This window comes from Vespa velutina, chromosome 1 (assembly GCF_912470025.1).
Source record: "Vespa velutina chromosome 1, iVesVel2.1, whole genome shotgun sequence".
Taxonomy (NCBI): Eukaryota; Metazoa; Arthropoda; class Insecta; order Hymenoptera; family Vespidae; genus Vespa; species Vespa velutina.
The window spans coordinates 13829688-13853895 of record NC_062188.1 but is presented as its reverse complement, the minus strand read 5'-3'; the positions used below and the strand labels follow the sequence as shown (position 1 = coordinate 13853895).

Genomic DNA, 24208 nt, shown 5'->3' with positions numbered 1-24208 from the left:
TGTTTGCTTCAGACATATTCCCATCGTAATAACGACCGATTGATGCTTTAATTAATGAAATCCACGAGATAGCGTCCATTTCGCGTAACGCAGGTCAGTATGGAGAACAAACAGTTTATCGTGAGAACGTGGCATATTCGATAACAATTATTCGGTCGATACGATCATCAAACCGTAGGACTCGACTGACACATTTGATGAATTTCTTGAGTCAATAAGTCAATATTACATAAGCATTATACAGTCGTCTTCATAAAGTCAATATTTGTTTGATCGACCGATCGATCGATAAAAGAGCAACTTTTATTAATATTAATCAATGAATTTTTATTTATATACAATAATAAATTATTATTATATTAATATATAATAATAATGTAGTAACAATAGTAATATAGAATATCTCTATGATAATCGTAAATAGAGAAGATAAAAGGTATTTCTTCATTTCGATACTTCATAAATCTTCGCTCAAGAAAAAACGGCAAAGACGATGAATGTAGACGAAGTAAGAGTGCAGTTGCATTTGGATCGAACGAGAGGTTTTCTCTATTCCTATTAAAATCGAATACGAAGGTTTACATCCTTCCAAAGGACCAGAAGGGGCCCTTTGAGTAGAAAGTATAGAACCGTGAAGGGTTTCGTCAAAGGATTTTTTGTCATCATTTTTACATCCATCGAGTCAAAGTATCCGGAAACGACGAGGGTAAAACGTTGCGAGATACTGGATAAGAAGGAAAAGGAGGAACGAGTACCAATTAGCGAATCGTACGATCTTATTTAATGGATTTGCCATAATCCGTTACGAAGGTTAAGAGACGAAAAAATTGAGAAAGAGACAGAAAAATAGAGGAACAGAAGGATGAGGGACTCGAGGGAGAAGAAGAAAGCAGGGTTGGATTCGAAGTACGTCACCTAATCTGACGGCACACTTTAATCCCTACTCACGAATATTCCATCACTAGGATTTGGGGTGGATCGTTTAAAAGCCGACGGTCTGCCATTTTAATGTAGATCCGGCCAGGCCGTTCGATGAAATTACAGTCGAGCTTGGTACGCTGCTCGCGATCAATGTCCATGTTTCCGATATCGAACGAGAAAATATTTTCAAAGCGTAATTCTCGAAAACCGAAGTAGAAGTTGGAATAGAGAGCAGTGAATACGCGTCGGTGAAAGAGCACGAGATAGATGGATGGATAGACGGATAGATATAGAAAGGAGGATAGAGTAGAAGTAATAGAGGAGGCTTTGAACTGGGCGTAGCGCGGCAGTTTGTCGCGTTTCCATGGGATTTTGCTGCCGCAATCGCATTAAATTCTACGAATCTTCGTCGAGGTATGTACAATGTAACGCGTATAACGTCATTTCGCGACATGAATTGCATGTCAAAGAAGCTTTGTAGTTGTTGGATACGATATGATTTAAGTTTTCCATTGGAGGACTCTACGTTAAACAATAGAGATCGTAAAAATTAATAACTGCTTTTGTTATTTTTCAGTCATTGAGTTTAGTTTCTGACGAGTAACGAGATCATAAAACATTTTATTTCTCCTTTTATTTTTCTTTCTATGTCAACAATAAGCAAACTCACCTGTGAATGGTTCCAAATTTTTGGCTTTGGGCTGGATCGCGCATTGTTGGACGTGCTCGTACTTCCGGAATTACTCAGAAGACTGCCAGATGACGCGTTAGATTTGATTGATGGCTTTTGGCTCTTTTGGATTTGCGTTGAGCTCGTTGTCGTAGCCGAACCGTTCCGCTGTTGCTGCTGCTGTTGTTGTTGTTGCTGTTGTTGTTGTTGCTGTTGTTGCTGCTGTTGCTGCTGTGCGGACGTCTGTTGTTGTTGCTGTTGCTGTTGTTGTTGCTGCTGCGTTTGTTGCATGATTTGCTGAATGAGCTCGAGCTGTTGTTTCGTAAGCCCATCGTTACTGGCACCCGGAGACGACGCACTCTGCGAACAAAGACATGAAATATTTTGAAGAATTGTTATTAAGCTTATGTGTTTCATTCAAAAGGGCGTTAGACGTCCAATCGCGTTCCCTTCCTAGTCGATGAATATCGTGCGTGCTACAGAAGGAAAACCAGAGATCCAGTTTCGTCTCTTTTCACATATATATAGCTATTTTTTCTTCATGTATTGTACAGATGTATGTACACTTACATACGTAGAGCAACACTAACACCGTTATTCGCTTTCGGTTTTAGAGTTAAGCGAATTGGCTGGGAAAGCAGCTCTCGCCTTTATCCGAGCGATTCCAAGCGTTATTGGCAATTTTTCGTTGAAACCGAAGGGTTGCTCGTAACGCATCCATCGAAAATCCTCTTTCGCAGCGAACGAGCGAATCGCTTTTGTTCTTCTTTTTTGTTTTTTCTCATCGTTAACCATCGACTTTTCTTTTTTGACTTGTTATTTTTTCCCTCTTTAATGGCTTCTTAAGCGCTTTGGAAGTAACATCGGATTATCTGCCTCGATAATCCATCGATACCGACGAGCTCGTAAAAAGGATGCATTTGTTGTTCAAAATAAAAAATAAATAAAACAAATAATTAGCAAGAATGACCTTGCGCTTTGATGGCATAGCGATCGGGCGTTACCTAAAATTCACGAGTACTCAGCGTAACAACACGGATTGGGTTACCGATTAAAATTGGATTTGTTAATTACTGCTGGGAGCGCGCGGTAGGCAGTTGCTACTATGCCTGATCCGGCTCATACCTTATTAAACCTTCATTTTGTAATTCCCACGTTGCCATTTGTCATCGTCGTAATCAGTGGCCACTCGTTTCCTGGACATGCCACTACTCGTACGTTTCCCCTCGGTCGTTATTTCCTATTCCCCTTCCTTCTCCCCAATTTCTCATTCTACCTCTTCTTTCCGCAGTTAAATTTTCAATCTTCGCTCAAAAGAATTGCAGTGATATTGTTTCTTTCTGTTTTTCTTCGATACAGGTGAGAGTAGCAAAGATAAAAAGTTCAATGTTAAGGACTACGTCAACATGATTAACAAGAATCTATGTGAGAATTAACGTTATATATTTACTCTTTTAAATAACCGTCGCTTCTAAAATTGAGATAACTTTTTATTGATTCTTACGAAATATTATGCGCGAATTATATTTCCATGTAAGGTTATTATTTGGACTATTCATATTGATCCTTTCCAATCTATTTTCGATTATGCATTAGTGCGACGAGATCGTCGATGGAAATCACTGAATTTTATGCGTACGTTCTAACTAAGTTTCTTTTTTAAAAGAACCAAAATTTCTCGCTATAGTTAATTCGCACAAAATTTAATTAATCAGCCCGATTCCAAACGCTAACGTAGAAGCGATGAAAATTCGCGGCGATTTTATTAACATATAACGATTAAACATAAATCAATCAATTTGAAACGTGAATGTTCGACGATAAACAGGTGTTCCTTCTCTGTCTCCAATTAAAAAAGCGTATTTTCACTTCGACCTTGTTTTGTAACAATTATCGCCGATTATGCATTATTAATGACGAATCCATAATGAAATGTGGGAGAAGGCATATTCATTTTCGCGACCGGGAAACGAACGATGGAAATAAATTTTTGCCGTTTCCCCGATATAATCGAGCAGGTAGAGGTTGCGCTGGTTATTGGCCCGTGATAAAATAAAAACAAGACTAATTAATCGTTTGCGCAGATCGATCAGTGGATGTGAGCTAATTTGACGTAGTCCTTTAAACACACATAGCTCGTGGAGTAATTTCGAATTACCTATCCGAGAATTTTAACGTATGATTCGTAAGCGTTGAGAAAATTCTTCCGCCGACAAACTCTCACGGAAAGATCGTGCATTTGTCAAAGAGGCGATCGCGTGTCTTTTTCTCTTCGTCCTCCTTCTCCTTATCCTCTTACCTCTCACGAGACTCGACGTAACCGCCGATGTCTCGCGCTATCTTTCGCGGGGGAAGACGAGCGTCTCTGACAAATCGTCATTTCCAGGAACAAAGTAGAAATGCCGGGGAATGGTTCCGTGTCTTTCCTCTCGTTTTTCTCCATCCTCTTTCGTCTTTCGTTTACCATCTCCGCCGCATCGAGTCTAGCCAAGCATTCGCTTTCCTCACACATCTTTCCTCGTACACGCGAGAATCGCATTATTTTTCACCTAGGAATCTCCTCTCGCCTCGTGTGCTCTCTCGTCTATCATCTCAGACTCCCCCTGTCCCCTCGAACACTCTGGCATTCGGCTCTCTTTCTTCTCTTTCACTCCTGCTCCATCTTCGACCCACTTTTCTTACTCGTCGCGCTTTTCATACGAACCGCGCACACTGCTGGTACTTATTCTGACGTAAGCACAGCCGACGAAAGCGTATGCTTTTCTCTCATACAAAAAATTCCTCCCTTTCGTTCTCTATCCTGTCTATTGGCCGTTACCTTGGTTTTCTTACGTTAGTTTCCTCCTTAGTTAATACCACCCTCGCTATTTATCTTTGACTTTAATACATACGAGTGTCTTAACCCTTTCGAGCGTGTTAATTAAATTAGCTCTTTATGTTAGTATACCTATATATTGTACATTCATAAGAACGAAAGAATTATACTTACAACGGGTATTAGGCAAAATTGTGAAAGAAAATCCGAATATTCCCCTTCTTCCTTTTTCTTCCTCGTAACGGAATTTCTCTTGAGATAAGAGAAGATTTTTTTAATTTATTATCGCGTATGAAATTAATCGAAATCACGGTTATCTACACGAATGCGAAGAAAAATTGCGTTTTACGAACGACTAAGTTACTTTTAAGTTAAGTCTATTCTCTCTCTCTCTCTCTCTCTCTCTCTCTTTCTTTCTCTCTCTCTCTCTCTCTTTCTATCTCTCTTTCATACTTTTAATTCGGTTAGACACGTTGCGGTTGAGGTTATTAAGGTCGACGTTGGCTTATTACGAAGAAGGCAGGTGTTAAGATCTCCCTGCGCAGCACATATTTTCTAGGCTGTCCGTCAATTTTCATTTGAAAGTTTTTCCTTCTCTTGCTATTTCCATCTTCCGCACGGCGCCATTGCCGTCGTCTCACGATTTTTTCTTTCTTTCTTGTTTTCTACTACGACAACAACTGAGATGATAGGAAGGTTTTTTCTTTCTTCAAAGCTAACACTCTTTACCTTAACTTTTTCTACTTTGAACTTGATATACGTTCAAATTTCTCTTGACGTTGCCATTTTCTTTTCATTGCGTTACGCGCAACTCCTTATCACCTTGGTCACCCGTTATCTTATGCATCACCATCGAAGTAATTCAGTCAGAAAAATGAAAACAACTAGAAGAAAAACTTTTGCGCCCGTTTATATTTCGTCTCCTTCATGAGTCAATATTTTTTATCGAACACGTTATTTGGTAAATAAAATTCTGTACTTTGATCGAGAAAGAAGTCGAAAAAATCTGAAATGTTTACATTCCCGTATGTCATACTTTTTTTTCAATGTTTACAATGTCAACACGATTTTATTTTAGTTTTTTAAATATTACGTTTGTAGGTTATTTATTGTGATTGATAGTGGTTGTAACAAAAATATATGATCTTGGTTTGGTCTGACAGATATATTTAAATATAAAAATGAACTTAAAATATACTTCTTATATGTATATATATCAGACTTTTTTCATTTTAGCTTTTTGATTCTTTAATTCTATACTCTTCGATTTTCTATCTCTGAATAATTTTCTTCTGTGTCCTTAAACGAAGATAATACCTTTATTCGTATTTTCTCATCTTATATTCGTCATTTATTTACATAATTTTACATTCATTTACTCATCGTTCTTCTAATATCCATTCTCAGAAGTTGTCATCTTTTATTGATAAAAAACAATACGTGCGTGATCGCTACGTAAGAAGTGAAACTTATATAATCGATTTAATTGTCCATTTTGTTTTTAACCCATTTGCATCATGCGTCTACTTAATGTGCCGTATTCAAAAATCAGCAATGTTTAATTGATAATAGGCCCGTATCACCACGCGTAGTTGGTCGTAAATGCAGTACATGATAACAGAATTATACTTTTTAAAACAGTTGATACATCGTAAACAACGATAAGTAATCGCGGACTCGCGGATATATCCGCACTTGGATTTAAATGGATTAATATAAAAGGAATATTCAAATACTTTCTTAAAGATATTAGAAAGTATCAACCTCCTCTTGTCATTGTCACTCCCAGTCTGCCGAGAGAACACTTTGAATGATTAGACACCTTGAAAACTACGTTTGCCAATATTTGGTCCTAGTTGTAGTGCGAACGTTCGTTGTTGTAGTGTAAACGTTTGATCCAATGTATTTCAGTAGTAAAGGCAATTAGTCGATCAATAATGCGCATATAGTCTAAATGATTTATGTCAAGTTTCAAGTGTCATCTATATCTATGGAATTTAAATATCCTTTTTGTTTCCCGCTTTTCTTCTCGGTAAGTATATATGTGATACGATTCCTGACAATATTCTTTATTTTCAGCATTAAATTTAAGATTCAGTAATATTTTTCGATAAGTTCTTCGATTTTGTTTACATTAAAATAATCTCCTTGACACGTTCGTCTATGAATTATTTGTAAAAACATTGGTTTTAGAACTATCAATTTAAAGTAGTCGTCGATTTCTTTGAAAAGTAAATCCTTTGATTTCGTTTTGTTATAAAAGATTTAAAACTTTATACAAATCATTGTCGCTACATTGTGCTCGTTTTATATACGTTGTTAAACTATTTTCACATTCTTCAACAATCAAACAAAACAGCAAAAATTGACGATTCAACGCATCTACATGTATCATGTTCTTGGCTCAATAGTATATTCGAATTCTTTTAAGAGCAAAGTTCATCTGACCAGTCGTACTCATAAATCTCTTTTTTCTCATTGTCAGAACAAACGCACGATATTCAGTTATGATCTTGAATGATATTTTTAATAGATCTTAAATCTCTTCGAAACTTTTACAATTGAAATAATCTCTAATTTATGGCTTCTACTACATAATGTAGGATTTAAGTGAGGATGCGTGGTAGTTTCAATATTAACAGATTTTATTTATAATATTATTGAAAAGAAAACTAAATTATATTACAGAAAAAGAAAAACAAAAGTACAAAGTTTTTTATGCGTTCGCAACAGTTTCTTAACAATATCATCTTTTATCACACATCGGTTCCCTAAACACATTCCATCATCCTCACTCGCTCAATCCATGTCATTCACACATGTATCTCAAAACAAATAGGTAGGTTCCTTTTTCTCCTTTTTTTTTAATAATGCACTTAGGTCTATCGCATATATCTTAGACTTCAAACCTTTTATGCAATAATTTTGTTTCCCACTTCCACTCGATATAAATTAATTTTAATATAGATACTTCGTTCAATTATTGTTCAATAAAATGAACGAAGGTATTTCTCTGTTCTTCATCAAACATGAACTTTTTATCTGCCTTTAACAAATTAGATAAAGATCTCGTTATGAGTGAGTAATAAAGAATAAATCTTCTAAAGTATCTTCTTAATTCAAGAAAACTTCAACATACACTTATCATGTATTCGTTGGCTCAGGAAACTTTTTAATGGCTTCTGTTTTACCTTTAGATGAACGTAATTGTTCGTTTTCCATTATATATCCTAGAAATTCGACTTTATAATATAAGCTACAATGTTCCCAATTTATTCGTATTCCTGCTTCACTAAGCAGCATTCAAAACAATTTGAAGCTTTCTCAGATCATTTTCATATTCCATCGAAGATATTATTAGATTATCTAAATACATAAAAACTATTTGTTCGCGGATCAAGTCTTTAAAAACAGCGTTCACGTATTCTGAAATACTTAAGGGTAAGTTACAAAGATCAAAGAGAATTCGTAAGAATTCATAATGTTCGTCCGGAACTATAATATTTTTGACTGCCTTTTTCCATTTGTACATGGAAGAATTTATCCTTGAAATTAAGAGTACTGAAACATATCGCGTTTTGTAACAAATCTAATTGATCTTCTATGAATATAAATGATAGTGAATACCGGTCTTTAATGATCTTTTTATTATTAATTTTCTGTAATCAACGTATAGTTTCACGGAATTACTCTTCCTTTTACAAATACTATTGGACTTACTTAATCAGAAAGAGATGATTGTGATATTTCTTCATTAACCCTTTCCTGTATGTTACAATGTCATGTTTCGATGGTGGATAATCATTTAGTTGGCAACTAACTTAGTAAATGTATCCTTTATATTAAATACGATTGGTATTTTTACACCTTCTTTAGTTTTCATGGTTTTGTAATTCTCAATTAACACTCTTTTTAACATTCTCTTAATACTTGAGATTTGGTAGAAGCCGAGTAACCAATTTTATCATTTTATTTTTACGTATCAAATTTATTGAATCAATAGAATATGAAAATATTATCTCATGATTGATTAAAATAAATTTTATAAATCACCATTGATCAGCGAATTAATCTATTTCTATACAGTATAATTTTTTAAAAATCAAAAAAAGATCGTACCTAAAATGTTAATTCTCGTAATCGGCTTCATTTAAAAGAGAATATTTTCTCTAGAAAAGAATGTAGAAAGACGGAAGGAAAAAATAATGACTATAACCTTCGTTTCTCTCCCTCTCTCTCTCTCTCTCTCTCTCTCTCTCTCTCTCTCTCTTTCATCCTCTTTTTCTCAAAAATCGTCGGGAGGTGATCTATAAAAATCTGAAGTTTATCAGGAAAGAAGAAACAAAGTTTTGCGAAAGCGCCTTTGACATTTTGTCCCTTCCAATTCTTTTTCTATTCAAAGAAAGGCAAAAGAGGCAAGTAGATAAAGAAGATTATAAATTTTTCTTTTTTTATCGGACACTTGCATTCGCACACTAACGAGCTTAAACCAAAAAAAGAAATGACAAGGATAAAAAGAGGTAAACGACAAAGGGTTGGATATCATAGATACAGTGAACAAAATTACTTAAATTAAGTTTACGAGGCGTTCCCGTATAGAATGTCGTGACATGTCGAGACGTATCATTACATTCGACCTAATCTAAGAGCCCTTTCACAAGAAACGATCAATCGTATCGATTGTATCATCGATGTTGTATCATCGATGTGTAAACTAAAAAGAGTAACTAATCTCATTGATTGCGCATTTCCCTTGTTTTTCATTTTATCGTGATGATAGTGAAACAGTTTCCGGTACGGTATTTTGAAGCAAGACTGATAGTTGAAGGTTAATAGTTTCACCAACCGGTGGTCTAGTATCAGAGAGGGAAAATGGCATGATTGAAAGTAATGCCTCACCTCGAGTCGGTGCGACTAGAATCTCAACAACTTGTTGCGATAGTGAACGACTGCAAGCGACTGTTGACTAGTTCGTCAACTATAGTTGCCTTGTATGAAAGCGAAGTGGCCGATTCTATGTTAAAATGTGTTTTACAAGTTGCATCGATCGATCGATCAATGCGGATTGATCTTCTCGTATGAAAGAGCTCTAATTGCAATATCATTGGAAACTTGTCGTTCGAAACTGATTCGTTGCAATTGAATTTCGAATTTACAAGATGTTTATGCTTATTTAAAAGCAGTTTCACTATTATCTATATTACTAAGAAAGCATTTTTTTTATATTAATTTTTATCAACTTGAATTATGTACTATGGATGTTTCTACTTCTACAGAATCGTTATAACGAATAATTTTTTGTGATGATTATACATTCTATAATTCTTTATTATTTGTATATATTACTAAACGTAAACGCCAGCTTACGGCTGTATGAAATAGCTGCTACGTCGTCTCAGGAACGAGGAGAATTTCAAAAACAAATTTTCTATTACGAACAACATGTTCGTGTCGTATGGTTTCCGGTAGGAGAAATACGAAAAGTCTGATAGGGTCTTGGGCCAGCTGCAAAACCGGTCGGCCAAAACTTTCGTAGTTTTCGGATTTTACGGGTTGCTCCTATTCGCAAGGACTATCCGTATCAACCTTGGGTCGGCTACCAGAACGAAAACTTTACAAATTCTCGAAAAAGATCGTTAACTAGTTTTTAAATCGGATTTAACGTCTGAAAATATATCCTGTCGAACGTAGACTCACAGTAAAAAGTCCGTCTGATTTTATTTTCCTTTTTTCATCTCAAACTTATTCGTTCAATAACACGTTGGAATAATTTCAAGTATAATCGTTGTACCAAATTACGATATGAATAATCAATATTTTTATAAGGGATGAATATTGGGAATAGTAAAAATTGATAAAATACGAACGTAGCGATTCGTTTTGAGGGTTCCATTTAGTAATCCGCGAGCGTTTGTAGCAGCGAATGTCGAAAACGAGGCGATCGACGCCGCGTCGAATGAATGGAAAGCGTATCTAGAGCTTTCACGTGGAACGCTATAACGTAGAGCTTTGCTCTACGCATGAGATATGTTCGTATAGGCTAGTATAATAAAATATGAAAAATATAATAACCCGATTATGTTGTACAGAACGCTTCGTTGACTCAACGAATTGCAGAGAGGCTCGGCGTTATTGCAGTAACCAGATCAAACTCTACGTTTCGTAAAAAAAAAAAAAAAAAAAAAAAAAAAAAGAAGAAATAAAGGAATAAAACATACGTATGTATGTATGTACTATTATTACTACTACTACTACTCGCGCACGCACGTACGCATACATACACACAGACACGTACATGTATACACACGTACGAGTGCATATAAAATATGTATGTACGAACTTTTTCATTCGTTTACAATAAAGTTGAGAGTACAATAAAAGAATTTTTTAAAAAGAAAAAGTGATATTATCGACGTTGTAATATTTCGATTTATTCGTATATGGCAGTCTTTTTTACAGTCAAGTCTACATTAAATAATTGAAAAAGTTTTAAGATCAGAAATAAGGAAGAAACACGAGACTCGCTGGCGCGATTACATTAGCTTTTCAACTATTTCGCATCTCTAGGAGTGATGCATACATAATTCCGTGACGACAAATGTGTATCCTAACGACACATCTCTCGAAAGCACTAGTCTGAAAGCATTAGTAGTAGCTCTGAGAATTGCTCGAGAGTTCGGCTATGGTTATAATCGGATAATTGGCTTATTTACTACTCTTGTTCCTATATGCACACAGCCTCACGTTACAGTGCTATATTGAATTCATTTATTGCTCGGTCTAATTAACGAGTACGTCAGCACATTTTTCTAATAAATTATATTGTCTAAGAATTTCCTCGTTAATTATTAAATCAATAATTAGAAATTACGAAGGAATTAAGAAAGAATTTCTAAGATTTTCGTTTTAATCCATACTATGTATTCCGTATTTGTGCATTAGGCTATCGCGTAAGCTTCTCGTGCGAACACTACCAGATCATATATAGAGTGTTCCATTTTGATCAGATCATATCAATCGATGGACCAGTAACTAATGCCGAGAAGTGATTGAATGGACTTTATCTTTGTGACGTAGAGTGCTCTCCAATGACTATAATCATCAATTTTCACGTGATATAGGCTACGATCGTACGATCGAAATGGTACGAACTCATTTAAAGTGGATTGATTAAAACAAGCTCCTGTATAAAATTGATTTTAATCGCAGGGTGATGTCTGATTCCTTGATAATCGCCATCATGATAAAGTTTCTTTAAAATAAATTCATGGAAAAGAAAAAGCTGGAAATGTATCCTACGGTGACCGATAGATTTGGTCAAACAGTATCAATTATTCGATCTCCCGGAATGATATCAATTATTCAACTTTGAATATTTCGTATTCTGACTGAATAAACCAAATGCCGGTTCTCGAATATTCGGCGCGGCAAGAAGATAGAAACGGAAAATATCGTGACACGGTCGACTTGCGAGAAAAGCTTTTCTCACGCGAAAGAGCATCAACGACGATATATTTTTGCGGTATATTTTTGCTCTCTACGAGTAATATCCGGTGCCAAGAAATCGCGATTCGTCCGTCCGAATGAAGAAAATCGTTTACTCAAACGGCACTCTTTGGCCAATCAGCTTGGATTCTATCTGCCCTTGCGATAACGCTCGAACATTAATATTTAGTACATTACTTCCAGAAAGTTAAAGAATTATCTCTATGAAACGTTTCTTTAAATTCACCAGCTCGAACGATTCTTTAAATCATAGTCATCTCTTTCTTTCTCTCTTTTTCTTTCTTTTTCTCTCCCTCTCTTTCTTATTAACTTCAAGCAATCGCATCTGTGGCAGCGATAGCGTTTCCCAATATATTTACGAGAAATCGTAACTGGAATAGAGCTGTAAAAAAAAAAAAGGGAAAGAGAAAGAAAGAGAACAAGGAAGAAAGAAAATGCATTAGAAAATCGGATTCGAAGCTTCGTTCCTGACAACGACTAGCAGGTCTTTACTATTTTCATATACGGCATTGGAAAAGAGAAAAGCAATGGAGTAAGAGAAGAAAAATAAAGAAAAAGAATGTAGATGCTCTAGCATGAGGAAACGAAGACAAGGGAAGGAACGTAGTTGATGTGATATGCAAAAATATAACATATTACGCTAACATGAGCATTGGAACGACGCGTCTGACCCATCTACCGGATGATATTATATAATTTATAGAGCTATATTTCCTCCAACAGTTTAGTTATAGTTTGCTTGGATCAGGAGGATCGAACCACTCCATTTTCTCTCTTCGTTTCTCGTTTGTACGCGGACATCGAAGAGTTCCCACGGAATGGGGACGTGTTTTACGTGAATGCACGTGTCCAATCCCACATAGGCAGTAGAGTGGTGAAGGAGGTGAGGTGAGGAATGAATACAGGAGGGTTGCCGAGGATGCGACGCGCTCTATCTGCGGACTTTGTACGCGCCACGACCGAGAAAAGCCGCACATTCGGAGATTCCAATCTCCAATTAGCTGTATATCAAACGAACGCGTATCGAGCATGAGCCACACCCCAGTTTTTCTTCCTCTTTTTCCGCCATTTTTTCAAATAAAAAATATGCGGAAAGTCTCTCTCTCTCTTATTCTCTTCCTTTCTCTCTCTCTCTCTCTCTCTCTTTCTTTTTTTCTTTCTCTTTTTCTCTGTTTCTATCGCATACACACTCTCGCAGATATCGCGACGACGAAAATAGAGAACTACCACCCTTTCGCGTTTCGAACACGGTTGGCGCGTAACGCTCGTAATAAATACAACGAGAATATACAGGCTTTCGACGAGAGTCCAGCCGATTCCACGGCGAGAATACACATTACGCTTTTTTCTCTTCGATGGAAACACGAGATTTTTCGTTAGGAGAATAACGTTAAATAGCATTTTACATTCGGTTCTCGTTTCGCTCAGCTATTCGCGAACGAAGAGCAAACAAAACATAAATATCGTTTTATCGATCTATGCGCCAGTACTCGCAAGAGCAAGAGCTCGAGCGAGCGAACACGTTTCGTTTGCGTAAATAAACGAAAATTTTCGGATCTCCAATTAGCTCTTTTGCTAATCGACCGTGTATATACGGTACCTCTGACCCATATAGAAACTCTTATATGTATATATATACATATTATATATATATATGTGTGTGTGTTATATGTGTATATATATATATACATAAACACACACACAGATAGCGCACTAGTGCACTTGCATATTTTAATAAAAGTATCACGATACGTGCATTAAGTATGTGAGGAAAAACGAACAGTAGAGAATCGGACACTCACTATGAACTCATTTTTCATGTTAACCGTGACGCCCTGCACAATTATAATTTTAAGAATAGAAACACAAATCCAATAGAAACACAAGTCGCGAATAGAAATTAGTAGATAGATGAGTCAACCAAGTATGAGAATGGCATTCTTGTTCGTTCGCTATACGAGCTCGTTTCGCTGATCTCCTAGTCCATCCAGATTTCGATCTCTAATTAGCTGTATATCAAACGAACGCGCGCACTCTCGATTCAGCCGCCGTCACCGGTTTCATATTTATGGATTCTACATAGGGTGTACAATTGTAATCGTATATTCTCTATATTTATAGATCTCTACGTTAAAGCTAACGTTTGCATCGATATCTATATCTTTAATTTAAAGTATCTCAATGAAATTTTATAAATAATAAACGTAATAATATATGGATCGAATATATGTATGTAGATTGATTATAACAAACAAAGCACTCTGTATTTACGTACACGGTTATATACATACATTATTAAAGAATATTAACATTATATTTAAAAATCTTTATATTTTCAACAAAGTTTTGAAGCGAATTGAGAGCGTGGTTTCGGGCGATCTCAATTCTTAGAACTTTTGCGTTTTCCTTTCGATAACTCTTGTTAGCTCTCTATATTTCTCTCTTACTCACGTATATATATCTACGAGCGACAAGCTGACTGATATGTAACTCGTGCACACGTTGCAATCAGCGGAACGATGGATGGACGAATGGATAGAGCTGCAATATCGGAAGATCGACAGATGATTAATGATTTTCGAAGCCGAGTAAAACCATTTCTGCAACTACCTGGATATATACAATGACTAGTCGATATAAACTTATCTATATGTTCGATATATATTCCATATAGAATCTGACGTAGTAAAATTTCCAAATAACCTTCTTGAACTTTTATCATTTCTAAACATTTTATTAAGACATCGACTCTATCTGAAAACAAAAACAATCTATGTACGAATGTTTTCCGATCTTTTTCTTAAAATATATATTCACACACATATATCGTTTATATATGTTATTAGAAATTGTTGTTGCTTGTTACCGTAGTATGGTTCTATTTCATCGTATCTACTCTATTACGTCATCGGGTCCCTAGACATAAATTTATAAAAGAAAAGTTCGTCTTCGTCGAGAGGCATTTCCGTTTCCGCGAATTCTTTGATCAGCAGAACGGAAAGAGAGAGAAAGAAATAGATAGGGAAGGAGAGAGAGAGAAAGAGAGAGAGAGAGAGAGAGAGAGAGAGAGAGAGAGAGAAAGTGGAAAGAAGAAGTGGAGAAGGAGAGGGAGCGTTAAAGTCGAAGAAGAAGGACAAGGAGAAGAAGAAGAAGAAGAAGAAGAAGAAGCTGCTAATAGAGAAGAGGATAGAAGACGCTTTCGCTTCGCCTTCCTTCTCGAAACGGCGAAGACTCGAAATTGGAAGGTGAAGCCTTCGAGTGGCTTAAGCTTGTCGACGGTTAACAAGTTTCCGTTGAGGGTCTCTTCTCGTCTCTCTTGTCGTTCGCTCTAGCAGGAACCTCCGGGGTAAATATACCAACTCAACGTACATGTTGTAGGAAATGGTTGTTCACGAGACGGTAAAACATACACTCGGCCTCGAAACGATACGCCTCGTATCCTCCCTCCACCCCCTCCCATCTCTATCTCCTCCTTGCCGGAAGAACGCGCGTAAGCTCAGGATATTGTGTCCGTACAAACGGTCCCTGTGCCTCTTATTCCCTCTCCCTTCTCAGTTTGTCTCTGACAATCGCGGTAGGTAACATCTACGAGAAACAGCGGCCGGTAAGCTCGATAACCGGTAACCAGTTGGTATATGGAGCACTTTTGATTAAAGCTTCTCGTCGAGCACTTTGTCCGTTGGGATGCCAGAGAAACTCGATTAGTTTAGCTGCACGAAAGGGATACAAGACTTTTGCGGTGCTTCTCGCTCGTAGAGAAAACCGCCGTAAAGGGAAATTCTACCCTCCACCTAGCGCTTTCCTATACCCATCCATCGTCCCAATTCCTCTCCCACTCTTTCTCATCCCGATATATCCTGTTCTATAAGGGTAGCCTTCGGCGATATAGTCGCTGCGTCGAAGCTAGTACGTGCAAACTCGATTAGCTTTTTCGTGCGATGCGATATTAGCTCTCCGGATATCCTTTCGACTTTTTCAACTTTTACGGATCCCATTTTATTCTGCATAGGAAGGTAACATGATTTTTCGTCATTGATCTTTCATCGTAAAATATTATCAACGAGATCTCTTCCATACGTTGTTTCGATTATCTCCATCGGTTAAATATCTAGTTCGTTATGATATTTCAGAAGCTTATAATAATGCTCTTATGGAGAAATCGTTATTATAGATACTTATATCTCATCGTTGGAAGTCACTGTTCCAGAAAGCATCGTCAATTGAATTTACTTAACTCAGGGGAGAAAAAAGCGACTACCTCTTAAGCATGGGCGCGGCGAAGAGTTTGAAGATTGAACGAAGGAGGATGAGAAGGAAGGAGGAAAAGAAACGCGCGCGGCAAATACATTGAACTAAAATCGCACGAGAATCTCGCAGTGGAATCGATAACACGTTCGAGTGGTGCTTCATATTGAAAAGCCCCGAGGATACGAATCTGGAGCACGAATTTCTTCCCTTTCACTCTCTCTCTCTCTCTCCCTCTCTCTCTCTCCCTCTCTCTCTCTCCCTCTCTCTCTCTCTCTCTCTCTCTCTTTCTTTCTCTCTCTATCTCACTCTTTTCCCCTCTCTCTTTTACTTCACCTCACTTTCTTTCTCTCTTTCTCTTTCTCTTCTGTGCGAGAGTTTGGTGAAATTTTTGTTCATCTCGAACGAATATTATTGTACATTCACGTCCTTTTCTTAGCATTTGCAATTCACTATTGGCTATTCTATTTCTATATGTTTCGTTTTTATTGTATCACGAAATGTATTTTTACTTCTTTTTTCTTTTTCCAAAGACAAAGAGAAAAGATTTCACTGACGGGACGAACCAAGAAAAATATAAAAGACATTCACGATTTAACTCTTTATGAGATTCTTCGAAACTCAATGATTATAGATACATAGAGGCAGTCGATATTGAGTAAAAAGTTGGCGAATTAACCTAGCAAAGTGATTAATCATAGTGAAATAAATCGATTATATTATCAGCGAATCTCGATTGACTATTTTGCTTATTACAATGTAATCAATCAAGTCATTATTTTTGAATATCAGTGATATTTCTTTTTTAATAACGATCCGATCGAGCAATTCTCGCACCTGTATTGCAGTTTATGGTAAAAAAATTTGTTCGATTATGATGAAATGTGGAAAAATAAAATCATAGGAGATGCATTGTTACTTTCCGAAATGAATATTATTGTAAATTTCCGTCGTCCCGTATCAGCTGAGACTCTCGAACGCTTATCTTTGCTTCTCTTTTATGGTCGGCCTGAAGGAGAGATATTTCTTTCTTTTCAAGACCGATAAATCAAGGCGAACTGTCCGACATGTCGGTCATCAATAACGCTAGTGCTTAGCCTTTTTCCTCACGGCTCACTCGCGCTCGTGTACGTTGCTTTACGCTGGAATATCGAACGTTCTCTCGTAGCTGTGTTCACCACTTATACAGGCATACACGGACGTAGCTGTCTCCACGCGTGCGCAACCTCGAAAAACTTGCCACGGCGTATGGTTTAATGGATCGGAACGACGATGTACCGAGTTGTACCGAGTTGCATCGACTCGTTTATTTTTCACAAGCGCCCTTCCACGATGAAGGAAGGAAAGAAAAAAAAAAAAAAAAAAAGAAAAGAAAAGAAAAAAAAAAGAAAAATAAAAATAAAAAGAGAAAATACCGAAAGTGATTCTCGCTGTAAATCAGAGTTAAAATTAGAATCTACTTTGTGATCTCGATATCTTTGGAAAAAAAGAGAAAGGAAAGATTTTCGTATAAGCAAAAAATTAAATAAACAGTAAGAGATTTCTACATTTTATAAAAGTATAAAGCTAGAAGTATAAAGTTCTGTAATTCTTTGCATTCCTATTTTATCACTGCTTATTACGAGTGAACGATCTCATCGAGCATATCGTAATAGAATTTAAGAGAAACGCAAGAGCCTCGGCTAACATAAATTCTTCGTGCTTTAAATTCTATGTTCACTCGTATTCCAATGACAAAACCATTTTAAATACACGCTTAGGTATAGGCGTAACCAAAATCACATATCACTCTGATAGCACACATTCCTTTGATCCTTTCTGAATAAAATGTGTAGAAGTAAAAATGACAGAAGTAGCCTAGCTAATGAAATAGCATCCCTTGGTGAATTGAATTTTATAGATCTCACTATGTTTTTATCATGAAGTGAAAGCACATACCGTACATTCCATCAATGATATGGCAGATCAAACGTTGAGCTTTTTTGTAATATAATAAAACTATTCTTCATGATTGACAATGCTCGAGAATCGTGAACGCGCTCAAACAATGGAAATCTAATAAGCATGAATTCAATTCGCAAAATGAATTCTCTGTCCGTACAATGAAAATAAAACGAGAATGAACGAATTCCTTTTACGAATGAGTGAGGTAAAAACTTTTTTGAAAGACATGTTTAAAGATATTAGAATCTTGTGTGAATCTACAAGACGACAGTCAATGTTTCTATTCTTTTCTTCCGTAAAAAGCCTTAATGATAATTAATCGATTGTATCTTAGAAAAAAATCTTTCTTATCTATATATCTTTTCTTTTTCTGAGCAACTCATTTCTTAGCAAGATAGAACCCCTCACCATTTCGCTTGTAAAGCCCCTACGGGAGTGGACGTCAATTTCCGTTCTCAGCCGGTGATTCGTGGAATTCTGCAACTTCTACGCTTCGATGCTTATAGCTCGTGTTCTTCAATACCAAGGAATTTATAGAGAAACTCGATTTTCTTTTCGTATAATTCCACAAATTTGTTCCCTATATCCTTTTTAAGATTAATACACGTTTTGCCGTAATATAAGGTGGATTAAATAAAGAGGATTATCTCTAATAACAGTCGTTTTATAAATACTAGGAACATTGTTGGTCTTTTATAAATGAATACGAAAACGCAAAGGAGGATCGTCCAATTGGAATTTTTTCTTCCAACTATTTAACGTAGATTTTCGTTTGTGATAAATGAATCTATTTATAAAGCTTTCTGGTCTTTACACCGTCAAATCGAAATGAGGCATATTTTTCTTTCCACGTTTTGACGATTACAGTAATGATCCTTCATTTATATACACCATAGTCGAATAAAAATACGGATCTGCCTTTTCCAGTAGAGTTCTTAAAAGAGATCATTAAGCGGTAATACTCGTTAAGATCGCGGTATAGGAATAGAACAGAACACGATATATTCTTGGTCAAACGAAAACGAAGTTGCAGTCGCTTGGCAATTTCGCTTGGAAAATTGGATGAAATTCGAGGCGAAGGATTAATCGTTAGCGTACTCGGTGGAAACACAATTATACGATTCAAAGAAATCATTCATCTCGTTCTGTATAATGCTTTCCCATTGAATTCGAGTATGCGTGATCCTCCCGATATTCCAAATGAGTTAAAACACAAATGAGATTCCGAAATTACTCATCTCTGAGGAATTTCCGGATATAAAATTTGGTGCCGTGAAATTCTTGAAAAGAAGGATCTCATTTCGAAAGATCGCACGAACTTTTTTACTCTACTTGGCTCGTTTATCGTAATTCAAAAAGTTTAGAGTTACTTTCGAAATGAAGAACTTCCAGACGAATACTTCCGGTGCAATAGTCTAAACAAGATAAAGACAAAGTAACGAGCAACCTTTCGTTACTAGAATTCTTTCGTTTGTCCACGGATTAACAACATCGAAGCGAAACCTCGAAGATTCGGAATCGTGAGACGAATTAAAGGGCTTGATCTAATTAGATCGATCGAAGAAACCTTCCGTTATCTCGTTGAATGAGACAACTCCCAGTTGTCTCGTTCCATTTTTCTTCCATCTTGCTTAATCGATCTATACGAACACTGATCTGTGCTTTCGTAATTGAGAATAAAAGATATCGACAAGTTTGATAAGAAATATAAAAGACAAAAGAAAAAAATTTTTAATAATTAAGCTTGAATACTTGACTAGTTCTTAAATACTCGATTCTGATTCGTCGATATATTGCCTGTCATATTCCAGTGGACGATAGTTCGAATGAAAAACGAGGAGAAAGAAAGAGAGATGAAGAGAAAAAAAAACATTCCTAAACTTCGAACCAAGTCGAACGTAATTTGCAAAGTTGAAAATATTCCTAGAGGATCGGAACTCCATTCAGAGACTCTTTTTGATCTCGATCAAGATTCTCCGAAGGCAAAGAGACGTGCAAGTATATATACACATACGTTTATGAGATCGTAAATGTGCACGAGTACACAAACATATAACATGTATATGATTAATTCAAACTAATAAATACAAGCGAGCGAGAATGTACGCAAGTAAAAGAAATTCAAGATAAAAAAAAAAAAACGCTAAAAACTTCCATATTGTTTTTTAAAATAATCATTTGATTGCAGCATACGGTTTACACTTTTCATTTTTGCAATAAGTAGTGAATCTCAATAAAAAACAAATATTTAACTTTGGATTTTAAGATCAAGGTCAATTTTGCGTCAATTTTTTTAAACATATTTTCGTTAATCGTTAGAATAATTTGTAAGAACCTTTTAAAAAACTTTTTAAAGTTAGATTTGTGTTCCGTCCTTAGGATCCTTCTGATCTGACTTTCAATCTTACAGTGGTAAGAAGATAATTCCAGTGCACTTCGAATGCCTCTTTGAAACAGCAATTACGATTGCTTAGAATTACGTAAGAGAAGTGCACTCGGTGGATGCATTGACAATGATTACATTGTTGTCTCTCTTTCTCTCTCTCTCTCTCTCTCTCTCTCTCTCTCTCTCTCTCTCTCTCTTTCTCTCTTTCTCTCTTTCTCTCTTGTAGGTATATGTATATATTTGCACACTCTTTCTTTCTCTTTTTCTTTTCAAAGATCTCTATATCAAAATGAGTTCGCAAATTCTAATAAACGTACGAACATTCGTTTCTTTATTCAAGCATTTAAAGCGCAATTGAGAAAAAAGAAAAAAAAGAAAAAATTTAATTTTTCGTAGTAAGTTGCCTGAGAAGAAATTATCTTATAAGAGGAAACATTATGAAAATTTTTCTTCGTCTAAAATCCCATGCGGTTGTACGACAAAAACAGTGATTTTCCAAGGTGATAATCATAACTTACAGATGCAACTTCTTATGGCACGATTCGAACTCGGTTCGGATCTGGGAGACACATCTTTTGATGTCGAATCACTTTTTTTTACTCGCCTATTCCTTCTCCTCGCCGTCTACTCTTCTTTAACGGACCATCTGAGAAAATCCCGTCAACGGAGAATGTTTGACACCTTCCCGTTCTTTATTCCGATTCCATCCTTCCCTCTTTGCGATTTTGAATTCGACGCTAAAGTTTTTTCGCACCCTTCGTCTTAGAAATTTGCATTTTGACACGTCGAGAAAATTGTACCTGTCAATCGACCGAACATATCGTTGATTCTCTTCTTCTTCTTTCTCACTGTTCTCTGTCCCTGTCTATCTATCTGTCTCTCTCTCTCTCTCTCTCTCTTTTTCTGTCTTTCCTTTTTCTCTAATGTTACTTAAAACTTTATTTTTTATTTCTGTTTCCTCACGGCAAATTCAATATTTAGTATAATCTTCTAAGAAAATTGAAAGACGATGTTGGATCAAGAATTGTCGAAATATTACGGAGTAGAGAGGAACCGTTTTCCTGAAACAATTCGTACATATTCGGCCGAATGAAACGAGCTCGAAATGTAATTGCAGGACGGCGTACTCGTTTAAAGCAAGAGACAATAGGATTCATTTAATCAGATTAGCATGGGGCTTTCTCCTTTTCCTAAGTAGGATCGTCTTTCTGAACAAAGGTGAGAGGAATTATAATAACGAATACTTTCCTTTCTTATGAATGAACTTCGCCGAACGATCATAACATTCTTCTACGTCACATATCGTCTCAAAGACATTTTTAATTAATAGTTCCTTGTTATCTTCGGCCTCCGATCGATTCTCTTGTGGACGTGGACTCGTTAGTCTCATCATAGAAACGAACGAGAGATCGATCTATCCCTCTTTCTCTTCGCTAAGTATAAGAACGCTATAAATCGGGTTCATCCGTTCGTACCAACGATAAGAAAGAACGGTACGCGCGCGTTCACGGCGATCGATGAAATATCATAAATCAAGGCCGCTTCTGAAAAGTTTTCCTAGTCGGTCGCGTCGTTTCTTGTTCGCGTTACCCTGCTTTCCTTTCTTTCTCTCTTACATCGCCACCCCGCCCGCCATCAACTTTTCCTCTTTTCGCGTCTCATTTTCATTACGAAGTTCCCGGTCATCAAATTTTATTAGACCCCACTTCAGTATACTGCCTTACTTCTAACTCAATATCGTAGATTCCGAGTCTCGGTTTAACTATTCTCTCTCTCTCTCTCTCTCTATCTCTCTCTCTCTCCCTCTCTCTCTCTCTCTATCTATCTATCTATCTCTCTCTCTCTCTCTCTTTCTCTCTTTTTCTGTCTCTCTCATCAGTCGTCCTATTCTCTTATATCTACTTCCACACACTCGTTCGCACCCCTTCACCGTAGTTTCTTTCTCGTCGATCTTTACCTTCCCTCCACCTGTGTAAGTGCACAACTTTGAAAGCAGCGATAATTCCGTGCTCCATGAAACCAAGAACAAATTTCCAGCAGGGCCGATGGTAGATGAAGAGGCTAAAAGGAGGAGAGAAAGACAAAGAGGACTGCCAGTGGCATACCTTCCCTGGTACCTACCACTACTCTTCTCTTCTTTTGCTCCTGCTTCTCCTCCTCCTCCTCCTCCTCCTCCTCCTCTTCCTCCTTGTCGGTCCGGTTTTTTTCGTACATTCTTTTATCGCCAGACGATAGCTCGCAGTTTAATTAGGTATAGTACAAGTTTGCTGCTTACGTTTTAGCCAGTAAAGTCCGATAAGTAAGCAGTCAGGCTTCGCCAATAATCGGAGTTCAAAGGTGGAAGCGAATACCTAGAGTTCTCCTCCAAATCGCCTCGAAAAACACGAGTATTTCTACTCGAGGGATTAACGGTTGTGTGTTTCCAATTATCTGTACACTACCAATCCTATTATCCTTAACTTGTAAAAAGAATTAACGACTCTTTTCTTACCGTGATACTTGGGCTCCATATGTTTCATTGTCAGTGGAATAAAACGTGGACCGATTAATTGAGCTTGCTAGAGATACATACGTCACTCTTTACGATCGATGCACGCAAAATTGATAACGTCTTATTTCCGGCTCCTAATGCGTACTACTCGACGATCCCGAGAAGGCACCTAATCCTCTTTCACATTGACGAATTGATCCACGCTGGATTCTCTCGGTAAATCCTTAAATCTATCCTGAGCGAAAGCAATATCGAGAAGCAATTCCGAGGAAATCGCAACTAGGTCTACGTGTTCGTAGATAAGTAGTGACGATCTAAATCGAGACAATGTTCTATCGTTTCTTCGTCTAACGAAGCATCAATCCAACGGAAAAAGTTTATTGCGTAGAAATTTACTTATACGAGTTATCCTCGGATCTTTGTGTTTCAATGTTAATCGTTATATATAGCTGTCGAGAGAAAACAAAATAGAAGAGAGATCGTGTTATATATAAAGGACACGTACCTTTTGTTGCTGGTTCGTTGGCTCGGTGGCTAAGAGTTGTTTCAAAGCAGTATGCCCGTGTCCATTCGACGTCGAGGTAGTGCCAGGCGTACTCGGAGTGCTGGGATTAGAACCGGGTGTGTTTGGTGTGTGAGGCCCCGTCGTCGGACTACTGGGATTGACACTTTCGTTTCCCTTACAACCGGCATGATGATTCTCTCTGTGCCTCCTTAGACTCCTCGCATCGCAATAGGATTTTCCACAGCCTTCGGCCTGGCACTCGAATGGCTTTTTGTTCCGATGCGTCAGCCTGTGACCGTTCCTGAAGAGAATTGAACAATCGACCGATTTTCTTTAATTTAATTTATATTATTTAATTTAATCTATTAAAATAAATAAAATCAATTAGTGTTTTTTTAAGAAATACTTTTTATCAAACCTTATCAAACGCGAAAGGGGCAATTCTCGGGGAGAAAAAAGGGTACGCGATAAAAATCTAGTCGCTTTGCGATCGTTCAAAACGAGATAACTCTGGTAATGTTCGAAGAAAGAGAGAGAGAGAAAGAGAGAGAGAGAGTAAGTGAGGCAATAGACGATTCGATTATACGGCTATCCTCATTACCGATCTACTTTATCTCATTGTCGGATAAGCTTGGTATAGGTGTGTGTGTAGGTGAAGCATTATGCGGGAATCGCGCTTTATCGGCACGAAGCATCTTGAGTGCTTTTCCAATGTGTAACTTCTA

General features: G+C 37.0%; 1 protein-coding gene and 1 long non-coding RNA gene across 25 annotated transcripts in view; both read right to left on the bottom strand.

Moving 5' to 3' along the window:
* LOC124948123 overlaps window positions 1-24208 on the bottom strand; it is a 309114-nt gene that overhangs the window by 44394 nt on the left and 240512 nt on the right. For all 24 annotated transcript variants that reach the window (XM_047491390.1, XM_047491483.1, XM_047491335.1 and 21 more), the window contains 2 exons: window positions 23484-23784; window positions 1592-1951 (listed from right to left, as the gene is read on the bottom strand). In XM_047491390.1, the coding sequence (XP_047347346.1) occupies window positions 1592-1951; window positions 23484-23784 (661 nt within the window). The remainder of the gene's footprint in view (window positions 1-1591; window positions 1952-23483; window positions 23785-24208) is intronic.
* On the bottom strand, window positions 21382-23460 carry LOC124948257. Its single transcript, XR_007100635.1, has 2 exons — window positions 22979-23460; window positions 21382-22880 (listed from the first exon to the last, which is right to left on the bottom strand). It is a non-coding gene; the product is annotated as an uncharacterized LOC124948257 (long non-coding RNA).